The 14,706-nt window shown below is 38.4% G+C and overlaps 1 protein-coding gene across 2 annotated transcripts in view; it reads left to right on the top strand.

Annotated features, from left to right (window-relative positions):
• The window catches only part of ZFPM2 (zinc finger protein, FOG family member 2), a 309,086-nt gene that overhangs the window by 286,678 nt on the left and 7,702 nt on the right, over positions 1–14,706 (top strand). For both annotated transcript variants that reach the window (XM_061447889.1, XM_061447888.1), the window contains one exon: positions 11,041–11,247. In XM_061447889.1, coding sequence (XP_061303873.1) covers positions 11,041–11,247 — 207 coding nt within the window. The remainder of the gene's footprint in view (positions 1–11,040; positions 11,248–14,706) is intronic.

Genomic DNA, 14,706 nt, shown 5'->3' with positions numbered 1-14,706 from the left:
AAGCGCTGTGAGGTAGAGAAAGATTATCACTGAAGTAAATGAGACTGCTTCTGGGAGCATGGTTGACAGCATCATCCTTTAACTTATTGCATTTCAATACAATTAACAGGTCAACAATCAATTAACAGGAAAAACCTTCCTCTTTTTCTTTCAGATCCTCATTTTCCTCCCAGCGATGACCTAAAATGTTTTCTGTACACATGAAAAGCCTCACTTCAGCTAAATAGATTATTTCAGTCTGAATCTGGAAAGTCAATGAGAAATCAAGTTGCATTTAAAGCATCTGTGTATTTTATGCAGATATTTCTGAGGACGTAAACTAATTGTAGGTCTCTGGTCACAGCCTTGCGTTCAGAACAGCGGGTGGCTGAGAGGACAGATTGCAGAAATATTTGGTCAAGTGCTTTGCACTGAATCATAGTGGGATTCTCTGCTAAATTCAATTTTTAATGCAGACACATCTCGAGGGGCTGCCATTCTCTGCACGGTATCAATTCTCCAGTTTTCTCTTGCTCATACTTGAATATTTTAGGCGTTGAACAAAGTGATTCTTCCTTTGGGGTCTATCAGCTTTAGAGCATCTGAATTGGTTAATTTTGAACTTTGTCTAAACTCTACTGCCTTTCTCAGGAGTAAGGCTGTCAACAGCTGGAAAATAAAAGCGTGTACATTCACTTAATTTTCAGAAAGCCTCTCAACAAGTGAGGCAAAATGCTCTTAAGTGTAACCCTATAGAGGTCCATGGAGTCTGCAGAATCCCTCAGGCTCTGGCAGACACCCCCCTGGGGAGCCAGCGTGCTTTAACTGGCTTCCCATTGAAGCCCCTGTAAGAAGTCAGTGCATAAGAAAGAAAGGTAATGAAAACTGACAAGTTGAAAAGAAATTGAGAGTTTAATCTGCAAAGTTGTGCTTGAGGGGGCTTCCATCATGATATTCCGATGGAGTTGCAAAAAGAGAAAAAAATTAAGAAACTGCAGAGTATGATGAATTTGCATAATTTTTTCTTGCACCAGGCGGTATTTATTAATTTCTTTTCTACCACTTTACAGCACCTCTTCGCCTCTCAAAAAGAGAAAATGAAGTATACAAAACCTGGCAATCATAATGAACATGTGAAATGCTCACAGATTATTTATAAGCATGCAAGTTATGTAGTTGTTGGAGATTCTCTCCCTTCTGCTCCTGCTTGGTGATGAAGAATGGTATTTTAATAGGCAGATGGTAAAGACAATTACAGTTTGGGGCTCAGCTGGGAGTTACTTCAGTTTATTGCAAATTATTAGTTGATAAATGCTTTTGTTTACAAGCAAAGTCTTAAGCAGCTTTGTAATCAGTTTATCAGCTGCAGCCTGAATTTTGACAGCTTGCCTTTGGGTATACAGTCACTTCTTTCCTGGCCATTTAGAAATCATGCTGACCAGGCAGGCAGAATGGCAGCTCCTCTGCACCTGTATGGTGCTCAGTAAACTGGTATTTCTTATTAAGCCTGTTTTGGAAGAAATCATTAAGTACAGAATCCTCTCTTAATTGCTAATCCATGTTAGTGTGTATGCCAGGAGTCTTAACCATTTGCTCATTCATAATCTTATTTTGTTTCTTTTCAATTGTGACCAGCAGTAGCTCAGTCTTGCTGTTGCCGTTACAGGATTTGCTTTCTGCTGCTAACAGTCTCTCTTACTGAAAGAACTAAATGGTATACTAGCAGTGGTTTACAATGCTTGTTTACTTGGACACTGCATGTAGCTTGGAAGGTGGAAATGCTTTTGATCGTCACCAGTTTTCAGTCTTTTTTACTTCTAGCTCTTACTTCAAAGGGAAGAGCTATACCTGTTTTTCAACACATCTAGAGGAAATCTGGGGGTTTGGTGTGAATTGTGTGTGTGTGTGTGTGGTGATTGTGTTTTTTTTTTAAATGAGGACCTTTCTAAATAGAATGTTGGATGCTTATTGCAGCTTCTGTTACATTTTAGAACATACTAAACATGCAAATTTACATTTGATGCCTTTTACTTATTAGTTAGTTTAGTAAGAGAGCCATCGATTTGTCAGTCTTGTTTCCACATATAGAATGTTCTAATGGCTTACATGGGAGCAACATTTTTTTTAATCAAGAAGTGCTACTTTGCTTCCATCATTCTTACAGATGAGGTAAACTAGTTCCTGAGCTTCAGCCTGTGAGTTGAATGTTAACATGATAACTAGCAATAATAGTGACTCTTTTTTCAGCCTTACAATGCACACAACTAAATGCTCCAGCTTCTATTCATTATGAAAGGTGACTTTTGTTTCACACAGTCTGGAACTTCTTCTGGAGTGTGATCCCTGTATTGAAGGGCTCTCACAGCCAATACTTATTTCTTACAATGGTTTTGCCATTCTGTAACTTTCTATTTGTCCTTATATTTAATGTGTTTATTTTCTTTACAAATGCAACCTATCAATCTAGCTCCTCCTTTTCAAGCCTTTTTCCTGCTCAGGTACCTTTGCCATTCACTCTGCATTTGCCCAGGGGCAAGAAATGAACCCTACAGTACCAGGTGCAAGACAGCAGAAAATCCATTGATAAGATGTAGCATACTCTGCTTTCTCTGTAAGAAAGCGGTGCCATTAAAGCATATCTATTGTCTCATTTAATCACCTCCTTTTTTCATACACTCCAGTCTCACAAAATAACTCTGAAAAGACAATCCACAGGCATGATTGTGTTTATAAGGCTACTAAAAGGTCACCTTACAGCTGTGCTGTTAGGGAAGCAGGGACTGTAGAGGAATGTGTATATCCAAAGCCGTGCTTCAGAGTTTCAGTGGTCCATTTTCTCTCTCTCTCTGAAACCTGGTGCATCCACAAAAGCTGGGGGAAGCAGTGGAGCTCACCCGGGAATGTCTCCTGGGAAGCTCTTTGGAGAGTGCCCATTCACTGATTCTTTAAAAAAGGGAAGATGAGTTTGCTGAGACAAGTCCTACCCCCTTAGCAGTGGTGATGGGAGTGCAACTTGCACAATGTCAGCATGGGTTTATTGTTTTGGGGTTTTTTTTTAAGCTATTTATCATTTCTTTTCTGAAGGTTTAGTAAATTTTGAAATAACACTCAAGTAGAACCCAATTCAAATGTAAAAAACATGCGGCACTCAATTCAAAACAGAAATTTGGAAAGAAAATTAAAAAAAACCAGGAACAAATTGCTAAACTTGTGAGAGAACTCCTTTGACTTCCTTGTTTGATCTTATGCTGAATTAAGGAAATATAGCAGGTTAGCATTTGTGGCAGGCTTTAATTTCAGCCTCTGAGCAGCAGACTTAACTTCTTGTGATGTGGGAGGATATTACAGTTTCCAGCTTCATTCTGTAAGTATTGCCATTTGTGCCAAACATTTAATAGTTTTATGCTGTGGACTGTCGTCCACCAGGAACTGATATCACCTAAGAGTTTTTAGAGCCATCTAATAGAAAGATATGTATTCACTCTGATTAGCCCAGGATTTGAACGAGGGTCCCAGAAGAGATATATAAGCCTCTTAAATGCATAGAACTTCTAAGGATATGGGTTTAACTGTCTCCCCCTGTGGTAAATAAGCTGTGACAGCTCTATCGGGGGGGAAATGGCAAATAAAATTACAACATTATTTTCCTGTGAATATTTTCAGAGCACTAATCTATTTTGCCTCTTTACCTAATAGAACTCTGTTGAGTGTTACATGTGGGCATTTAATTGAAGGAAAACACACAGAAATCCTCAAACTAGCAAACAGCAGACAGATAACAGTGGAAAAAATAAGAGGTCAAATCTAAGTGTTTTTTATACCCCTTGCCCTTCAGAAGCAGTGTGCTTCATTTGGGGTTCAGCTGATTAAGGTGTTTGCAGAGTTAATTTGAGAGGTGCTCCAATGCAGATCATGATGTTCACAGTAGTTGTACTACAGCAAGGGAAAGACCTACCCCTTACACTGAAACAGAGGTGCCAGGTTTGGGAGTTCACTCCCCTAGGACTGGCAAGTTCCTCTAATATTTTGTTTTTTATCAGCTGTATAAAGCCTGACAGTCTTTAACTATAAAATCATCTATTCAGGTAAAAACATTGCCAGCTGTCAGCGTATGACTAAGCTAAGTCAGACCTAAAACTCAGGTTGACTAGGTGCAGGACTAAGAGCTATATTCTGAAGGAGTATTTTTCTTCCCTGTTTCTGGTCAGACATTTTATATCTCAAAATGTGGGGATTTTAAAGCTGCTTTCTTCAGTTTGGCTAGTGCCTTTAAGCTGAGTATTCTTGTGTTGGTTTGTTGCGAAAAATATCATTGCAATTCCTTTATTTTGCAATTTGTTCAGTGAGTTCAAAGTAAAACAGGCTCCATATTTTATGCTGAGCATAACGGTAAAAGTAACAACAGAACTGGTTTGTCCACTGTATTGGTCTAGTTTTGTAGAGTGCAATGATTTTACATTTTCTGCAGTCAGTACACTGCAGGCTTATAATAATGCAATGGTTTAGTTAAAATTAAAGGTCAAGTATCTTTTGGTAATCTCTTCATCAGTAAACAAGGAAAAATGATAGAAGATGCTGGGAAATCATCTCATTAATCTTAATGTAGCACTAAAACTATTTTTTGTGAGAGTTTGAGAATTCTGCATTTGCAGGGGTGATTTTGGAGACACTTCACAGAGAGATGGTTGGAACCCTGGCATTAAAATACATGAATAGCATAATGCTGTGCAAAGTATGTATTTTGTGTACGCATGTGAAAAATGTGAAGAATTATTTAGCAACTGGGAAGACTGTTCACAAAATGCTTTTGATTTATTGCTGTATATACCACAGATCCATATCACTTATTCTTACATTATTTTATTCAAAAAACTTGTATGAACCATGAGTTGGCATGTTGTAGAATACTGAAAAGGCATTAATCAACCTAAATAAACAAGTACATACATCTATCTAACAACTATGAAGTAGTTAATAAATTTTTAGCAAATTTATTACAGAAAAAAAGGTCTAAAAGAGTAGTGCTTAATTATCTGGACTCCTCTGTGCTGGGCTCTCTTTTGATTGTATTAATGAAGCAGCTGGCCTATTGTTTCTCTTTAATTCCTCTATTGTTTTAAGAATATGTCACAGCTCTTTATTCTTTTATCAGGTGCTGTGCAGGAGGATCCACACAATACCTCATACTCCTACTGTATTTGCCAATGCACAAAGAAACCTCCAAAGCATTTTTCAAAGAAGGGGCACACATAATTTATAAGTTCTGTTCCTTGTACCACTCTACTGTCAAAAATTTCAACAGTATTGGATTTGAATTAATTATAATTTTTTATTAAACAATGTGTCTACATATAGATATATGTACTTTGTTCATGTCAAAAATTAGAGATCTACCCAGTAACTTGTGCTGCACTGAAATGGCTTTCAGTGAATGCTGAATAGTCACAATCCCATGGGTGAGATGCAGGAGGAACCCAAATATGAAGATCCCATCCTATTGTGATGAGCAGATTCTTTTTAAATGCTTAACCTGTGCAGCAAAGGAGAGAAGATAATAAATTAACTCCAATCCCCATTACCATCACTAAAAAGCATCATTTTTAACAAATTGGAATATTTCATTAGGAGAGGAAGGTTTAATTCAGTTGACAGTGCCTGGAAGTCGTGAAGAGTAACAGTCTGTTGTTTAAATAAATTCTGATAGTCTTTTGACCCTTCTTGTAAAAAGATGTGTGTACAGGAAATGAGCTATTATGTATTGCAGCAACACAATCAAATCCAGTAAGCTTAATTTTTACTACACCAAATAGTACTTCTGAATTAACTGGCACTGGAAATTGGTTTTAATAGAAATTGCCATTGATTTCCCTAAACTTCTGTGAAACACGTCTGCCATTGCTGGGTCAAAAACTAGACTCAAATTGTTCGGCAAGGAAAACTGACTGTTAATAAAGACAGGAAAACTGGGACTGCCTTTGAGTATGTGTTTATATTGTCGTTATGCTTCTTCATCTGTGGAAAAAAAATAGCTGCACTTCCATCAAACAGCTGTACTCAATGGAAACGTTGGGTTTAGGTATTTACTTTCTTAAGTCACTTTTCCTAAAAGCAAGACTATGAATTGGGGCTTTATGGCTCCATCCAATTTGAAGCTATTTTCTCTCAGTTGAGTTAATAGTGAAGTCTGTCCTTAAATATATTTTTTTTCAGTCAGTTATCCACAGACCTCAAGTGATCACTCTTTAAGGTCTGCAAAAAATAAGTGAGGAAAAAAGAAGCCCACCGTCTGAAGATTCACTGTGCCTAGGTCTGTGTCTTTCCTGGAAGTGTCTTAGGGTTCTGAGAATCAAAACTTATGAAGGACCATCACTTTAGTTGCAAATTGCTGATTCCAAATAGGATAATAGAGGTCACTTTGTTTAAAAAAAGAATCCAAATGTAGAAGGGAAAATTGAAGGGCTGTTAAAAAAAAAGGAAAGTTTCCCTTGTATTCTAGATTTCTGACCTGCATAAAATGAATTTTGTACTAGCATGTATACTCATCACCACAATACTACTTATTCTGAATACAGAAGTATTACTGCATCTAAATATGATTTAATTGGTTCAATTTACTGTATATTTTTTATACTGAGTGTGGTTCCATATCTTGATGAGCCCAGGTGTAGTTGTTCTTGTGGTTTATAGCATCCCATTGCTTACATTTTATTATTTTTGCAAAGCAAATATCTATCAATCCTAGAGATAAATTAGAAAAAAATTGTGCAAACATGACACATCGCTTAGATTTTTCCAGCATGCTGTGTAATTATTAACCTGATTTTTGCCATTGAAAGAATCCATGAATTACAGATAGCGTGGCTGAAGTTAAATGCTTTTATATTAGATACATTTTCTTGCACAGTATTCTATAGGTATGGCCATACAATATAATTGAAGCTTTGTCAGCTCTGTAGCCTAGCAACAGATAATACTGTTAGGTTACTGAATTGCTCCTGGTTGACAAGTAAGGAGCATTTTTGTGTTTATCATGTTTGCTAATGATGGGATCCTTTCCAAAAGGCTTGTCTTAATCTTAATTAGAGTTTATCAGCAGAGGTCTGCATGACATTGTGCAGACACTGATTTCATAAATAATAAAAAGTGCAAGTGAAAAATTTGGCAGGAGAAGAAGATATTTAAGACCACTGATTCTTGTAAGAGCAGCATGAATTTCCAAAATGTAATCAAGTTTGAACTGTGACTCTATTCTTTATTATCAAAACTTGCAGTACACTCCACTGCAGTTTTGACAGCAATTATGATTTATAAGCTTCCTGCTAAGAACCAGATCTGTTTGCACAAGAATCTTGATCATAAACATTACGAAGAACAGTAAGTCCACAGTTTTCAGGGACATCAGGACCTTAGTTTTTCCTTTTCGTAGAAAGTTGGTTTGTTTGGTTTGGGTTTGGATTTTTGTTGTTGTTGTTGTTGAAGGGTGTTGGGGTTTTTCCAAGCAGCAGAAATATTTGCAGTGAAAGATGCAAAGAAGAGAATCCTGAAATAACCTTTCCATTTGGTGGAAACTCTGAAAGTATCAGATAGCTGCTTCAGTGCCTGATGTCATTTGATAAAGAACTGATGCCAATGCAGTTGGAATGTAATCTTTTGCTCTAGTTCGCACAACATGATATTCTTTAACTTTCCCAACTTTTGGTGATTAAATGAGCATTTGTAATTCCTTGAAATATGAACTAGATAAAAAGAGTTCAAATAAATACATAGTGTTGACAGCCATTTTTATTCTTTTCTTCTGTTTAGCATGTATATACTATGAATCACATAAATTTCTTCAGTTTAACCATAGATATAAAACAATATATTGGAGGCTCAAGAAGCTTATTTCCAATTTCACAGAGTCAGAACTAGACTTCTAGAGAAAACAGCTTCACAATGTCACAAAGCCTTTTTGCATTTCAAAAGCTTTCCTTCTCCATTGGTACAGGAAGGAGTAAGCTTAGAACTTCATCTCATATAAATAAGAGGCCTTTACATTCACTTAGGAAATCTTCATGACTTTGCAAATATTTCAAGCAAACATCTTCCTATCTTCTTCTTCATTGCCACTGATACTTGGCAAGGACTTACATGTTATCCTTTTGAAAATCTGCTATTGACACTGCCCTTTGCTTTATGAAAAGATGTTGAGGTCCTGAGAAATTACTGTGTATATGTCAGTGGTGTCTTAGCATGTGGAAATGTTTATTGGAAGCAAGGTTTTCTTCCTGTTTTGTAACTACCACATGTCAGGAAGCCCTGGACCCTGGCAGGGATGGCTAGGCAGCATAATAATTCATAAGGTAGTCATGTTTGCAACTTCCTGTTAAAATTGAAAGCTCCTGCCAGGTTCTCTGCACACCATTTCCCAGACTGTGCAGTAGAAGGCTCAAGAAAACTTCCACTGTTTTCTTCCTGTACGTGAAAGCCAGCATATCTGCATTCACTGCAATGAGGGGAAGAAGATTATATCTTTCAAAACAGCAGCTATTGCCTTAATCTGTGCAAGCAAGCGCAGAAGGGGACAAGAGGGGAGTACTGCATCAGAAGGGGCTATCCCTGTGTGTGACTGTTACTGCAGAGGTGATTCACTGTATTTCCATTAGCTGGAAGAATGCATCATTTGAGGGTTCATCTGGGGATTTAACTCAACACCATATCATGTACTGATGGAAATATGGACATATATGGCATGATCACTTAAATGCCTCATTTTCCATACAGTGGGATGGAAGAAAACAAAGTAACAATGGAATTATTGGAGCTGAATCCAGGAGTGGATTAAATTTCTGTAATTCTGATTTCCTTTAATAAGTCAAGCTGGAGATTGTTGTGCTTCCAGAGCTTTCATACATCCCATGCGGCTGTGCCTGCTGTAGGTGTGACAGCCTCCAGGAGCTGGGTGGAGCAGGCAGCCGAGGTCACTGCTCGCTTCAGCTGTCGCAGTTTAATCTGCTGCTGGACGTGAGTCAACACCCTGAGGAGCTCTGACACCAGGAGGCTGAGTCAGCTGTTAGCTGATCCAGACTGATTGCAGCTGGAGACCCAGTAATCAACTACACTTTCTGGGGTTTTTCCCCCCAAGGGTATAGCATGTCAGGATGTTTGCTGGGATAGAGGAAGTCCCAGTTGGTTCTTCTGCAGTGACTAATTTTTACTTTATTAAGAAATCCAGTGAATAATGCAGTCTATGAAAAGCTCTTATTCTATGTCAAAATGTACTGAAACATGTTGGTTTATTATTACACCTTCTGTATATAAATAAAATAGAAGTGCACGTAAATAATGGAAGCACTATTCTCAGAATGATGAACTGTGCAGAGTTTGCAGTGAGAGTACCCATTTTCAGGTCCTCAGAGTGCAGTGTGTATCATGTGTTAGTGTCTACAAAACTAATTAAGAACACTTTAGGAATTTAGCCTTATTTTCTCTTGAACAGGTTTTAGACCAGTTTAACTCTGAAGGCTTCTGCATTTACTCCTGACTTATGCAGTAAGTCAGACTGAGCTTGTCAAATGTTTGGATTCGTGCTTGGGCATTAGGATTCTGCATTTGTAGGCATTTATGGCACTATCTTCACATTTCATCTTCTTATTCTCTAGAGGAAATTACTCAGATTTGCACCATTTAATTCTGTAATCTTGGAGGGTAGTAAACCTTAGTATGCTTTGGTCCCATCGCAGTAAATCGTAAACTTTGGAACCACCTTCAGCTCCTGCATTACCGAAGGGTGAATAGAGACACTTTCGTGCTTTGAAACTTTCACACCACTTTGAGGTCTGGAAGCTTAGCTTTATTTTTCTACCGAAACACACTGTCACTGATGCTGTTTTGTTTGCTCATCTTTGAAAGCTAATAGACTGGTTTAATTAATTGTCCAAGATTTCTCTAAAACAATGTCCTAATTCTTCCATTTAGCTGTGGCATATCATACACTGTTGTTATCTCCTCTACCAGATTTTTGCAACAAGTTGTTTTAAAACTATAATCTCGTTGAGGGGAAAAAAATGAAGTGCAGTTGAAAAGGCAGTTATGCCGAAAGATAAACACAGCAATATTACTTATCAAAATGAGCACAGTTTTTGCTTGCCTAATGAATACAACATATAGCTTTTTCTATATATACAAAACCTGAGGAAAAAAAAAAAAAGCTTTGTAACATATAAAGTATGCAGCATTATTTCAGGCATAACTGTATTGGATATGTATCTAGGCCTGAGAGTGTAGATAACACAATATAAGTGCTTTGCCTGTCTAAACATGTTAAATAAATGAGCATTCACTATCGCATTCAAATACATTAGTAGATGTACTCGCATAGTTAATTTTCTTTTTAATGCATTACACGTGACATTTGCAGCACAGAGCTATAGTGTATCTTACTGTTTGATGAAAGTTCTTCCACTTCCCCCCCTTTAAACAAATCTTTATTTGAATAAGCCTTTATGAAACAGATCTTTGGCATATCTTCTTTTCAGGAAGTTCAGTCAGTGTAAGCAGAGATAAAGCAGTCATGTTACAAAGAATATTACATAAGGAAAGATTTTTTAGAGAAAGAGGGTGGCAAACATAAGGGAGGGGAGGAACGCCCTTATGAGGAAATCTGATTTCTTTCTCACAGCTGTTTGGTTTTAATGTGCTCTGATTTGGTATTCAAAATAAAACATCATTGGAGTTACAAAAAAGGGTAAAAGGTGGCTGGTGAAAAGTGATGATGAAAAAAGTGCCATATAAAATACTTTCACCTATAGCTTGATTTTCATGATTTAATCTCATAGGAGACAAAATGGAAATTAACATGAATGTTCATGCAAATAATTAGGAAAAGTATCTCCAAATTATTATCCTTGTACATTGAAAATTCCTATATTGGTAGAAGGAATACAGTAAAAATTATTTGCCTCTTTACCTTGAGCAAGCCATCAGAATTTAAAAAGAGACTGTAAAGATATGGCACTGATGTTTTATGTTCTGGAATCTGATATAGTCAATTAAATCTTTCTGCTTTTATGTTTCCTGTAGGAGGGCAACTTTGGTGTACCACGACCAAGGCCATCTCAGAGGGTGAAGAGCTGATTGCCTTTGTTGTAGATTTTGACTCAAGGCTGCAAGCTGCTAGTCAGATGACTCTCACAGAAGGCATGTATCCTGCACGCCTGCTGGACTCAATACAATTGCTCCCTCAACAAGCTGCAATGGCATCTATTTTGCCGACGGCTATTGTGAACAGTAAGTAATGAATACTATTCTCTGGTGGTTTTTTAAAACAGCAGTACTTTAAGGGCACATATGAAGAGCTAATACAGCGATAGTGAATTCAAGACCACAGAAACCACACAACTTAAAAACCACAGCTTGAAGCCTGCTTTTGTTCCCCTGGCATCTCAGATGAACTCATAGACATAGAAAGGATCAAGAGCAGCGATTTGGTGTCTGGGTTCTGCAGGAGCCTCACCCAGAGTATCTGACCTGTCCTCATGTGGAGGTTCTGTGATCTGCTCCCAGAGTCAATAGGATCAGAAACTGTTGAAAAAGTAGGTAAGATAGGCCTGTTAGCTTAGAAAGTCCAGCCTTTGCTTCTCAAGTAAGCTTGTGGCTTACACCTGCAGCTTCTGGTAATAATTTGTGATATTCAGTTGAAAGTAAGAATATATCTCTTCAGTGGCTGTTTCTAAATGCAGTGGAGATTGTACCTTATAGAAGCCCTGATTTACTGTACTATCTCAAATCAATGTGGCTACACAAGAATGTTTTACATCCTCTGGACATCAGTAGACCCTATCATGAACAAAAAACAGCATGTAATTAAGTGCTGTCCTTAGAGGGGACGCACACAAGTACATGATAAGACAGTTGTTGAACTGAGACAATTCAGCTTGAATGAAATTTCAGTTCTTTAACTTTTTATTATTAATTTTTATCATTATGTAGCCCTAGTTCCTCATTCTCCTAAGTACTTTTCAAATATGTTAGCTGTTACCATCATCCTCGCCAGTCATCACTTAGATCTAACGCACATCCTTAGCTGTCAGCACTTTGCAAGCCTGCCCATCTAGACCCCATCTAAGGTTTGTATTGTAATTAGATATAGTGAACTACTGAACACAGTATTTCAGGTGTGAATGCACATGCAAGCACATGATCTGCCACTCAGGCTCAGACCAAATAACATTTTGTCTTGAACAGTCAGTCACACCATCTTCAAGCTCTTCAGACAGGACTCATTAAAATATCTGTGGTAACACTCTTCATTCCATGGTTTTTGGTTTTATTGGGGAGGGGGGGGGGGGGGCGTGTTGTGGTGTTTGCTTTTTAATTTTGTATGTATGTTTTTTGGTTTTGGGGTTATTTTTTTAATTGCTTATTTTATGGATAAGCAGTCTTGATAGGTGCAAATTTATTGTTAGCCTGTTTTAAAATATAAACCTTAAAATGCCCAAGTCATCAAATTCCTCCCTTCCAAAGAGTGTGTGAGATCAACCTTAAGCCCTTTAGCTAAGTGCATTCGTTTTTGCCCCCAGCAGTGGGGCTGCTGTGAGCTGATATACCTCTTCATAGAACTAGCAGTTACCACCCTACAGGACCTTTCCAAAAGAAGGTGTCAGAAGCCCCCGAAGTGGACTAAGTTACCACAGTTAGGGCAGACAAGTGTTTATAGCCAACAGCTCCAAGGGAGCCACAAGAGAAGAAGTTACCTAGCCTTTAGGGTAAAGTCTCATTCACAGCTTGTTTCAGCTGAGGGTGTATTTTTTGTGCAAATCTACAGGAGGCAAACTCTGGGCTTTAGCAGAACATTAACTTCAAATAGCCTTTATCTGTTTTGCATTACTTCGGGGGAGTAATAGTTTCAGGTCCCATCCCTATACATTGTTCACCATGGAATCCCACCCTCTCACCATACAAAACTCCTGAAATACATTTCCTCTGCATAGCATCTAATGGGAGTCACCTGTTCACCAGCTCCATAACTGGAGCAAGAGAGCCATCTAGCTCATAGGAAATAAGGATAGCTGGAAATTTATTAAAATAATCAGAAAGTTCAATTCTGTGATGGAATGCAGTCACATTAATTCAAATAGGACTTGATGCAGTATCAGAATTTCTGATAACTATTTTTGGGCTTTTCTATGGAAACCTAGCAGTTCAATTCTTTAAACCATTTGAAGTGAAAAACAAATGCTGTAAAATCAGCTTTCACATGAGATGGTGTTGTGGTTTAAACCCAGTCAGGCAACTCGTTCACTCACTCCCCCCCTTCTTTCCCTCCCCCTACTCTCGGAGGGACAGAGAGGAGAATCAAAAAGAATGCAACTCCCACGGGTTGAGATAAGAACAGTTTAGTAACTAAGGTATAACACAAATCACTGCTGCTACCACCAATAATAACAATGATAAAGGAAATAACAAGGGAAGAGAATACATCACCTCACCACCAACCAACCGATAACTCTGCCCCCCAGCCCGACCAAGCACCGACCCATACCTCCTCCAACCCCGCAGTCTCCCAGCCCTTCCGGCTAACTCCCAGTTACATCCTGGGCATGACGTGCTGTGGTATGGAATACCTCTTTGGTCAGTTTGGGTCAGGTGTCCTGTCTCTGCTTCCTCCCAGCTTCCCCTCCTCCCTGGCAGAGCATGAGGCTCACAAAGTCCTTGGCCAAACCAAAACATCGTTATCAGCTCTGTTCCCAGGCCAAAAGTCAAAACACAGCACTGCACCAGCTACCAAGAAGGAGAAACATGACTGCTACTGCTGAACCCAGGACAGATGGACATTTCAAGTGATGCAAGCTATATCAGTAATAGTTTAATAGTGGTATATACTGGAACACTAACTGCTTGTTGAATGCTTATGCCTAAAAATCATGCACAGTTATTCTGTGGCAAAGGAAAACATAGAAACTGGTAGTGGTGTAAATATTTTATATAAATTCATGAGCAGAAAAATAGACAAGCATTAGCAGTGGAGTCAAAGCAGCAAACTAAGCAATGTAAATTTTGGCTGCATTTGTAGATATTTAACAAATAAAAGACTCATCCATTTTGGTGGGTTGGAGCCTTCAACTTTGTTCACTTTAAGGAATCGGAAGAAAGCAATTGTCCATTGTCCTATACTCATGAGTATTTGAAATTAAACATATGATTGTCATGAATAATGAATTACATCATCAGCTACACATGTCATATTTTCAGAGCAGCCAACCATCTTCAAGACTAACTTAATTACATTCACTAGCAGCTTTTTTGCATTCTGAAGTCAGTGGGAGTTTTGATGTTTTTAGGGGGCCTATAATGATGCTGGGGAGGGACTCTTCATTAGGGACTGTAGTGATAGGACAAGGGGTAATGGGTTAAAACTTAAACAGGGGAAGTTTAGATTGGATATAAGGAGGAAGTTCTTTACTGTAAGGATGGTCAGGCACTGGAATGGGTTGCCCAGAGAAGTTGTGAATGCTCCGTCCCTGGCAGTGTTCAAGGCCAGGTTGGACAGAGCCTTGGATGACATGGTTTAGTGTGAGGTGTCCCTGCCCATGGCAGGGGGGTTGGAACTTGATGATCTTAAGGTCTTTTCCAACCCAGACCATTCTATGATTCTATGTTGACTGAGGTGTGTTTTGATGTTGACTGCAATTGCCCATTCTCTGATCTTCAGGTCAGCTGGCACAGTCTGGCTGCACTCACAATTTT

Source organism: Pezoporus flaviventris, unplaced genomic scaffold (genome assembly GCF_033815535.1).
Source record: "Pezoporus flaviventris isolate CSIRO_AGI_PZ_B2104156 unplaced genomic scaffold, CSIRO_AGI_Pfla_v1 ptg000007l, whole genome shotgun sequence".
NCBI lineage: Eukaryota > Metazoa > Chordata > Aves > Psittaciformes > Psittacidae > Pezoporus > Pezoporus flaviventris.
Note: the sequence above shows the minus strand (reverse complement) of the source record. Positions and strands in the feature narration are given on the sequence as shown.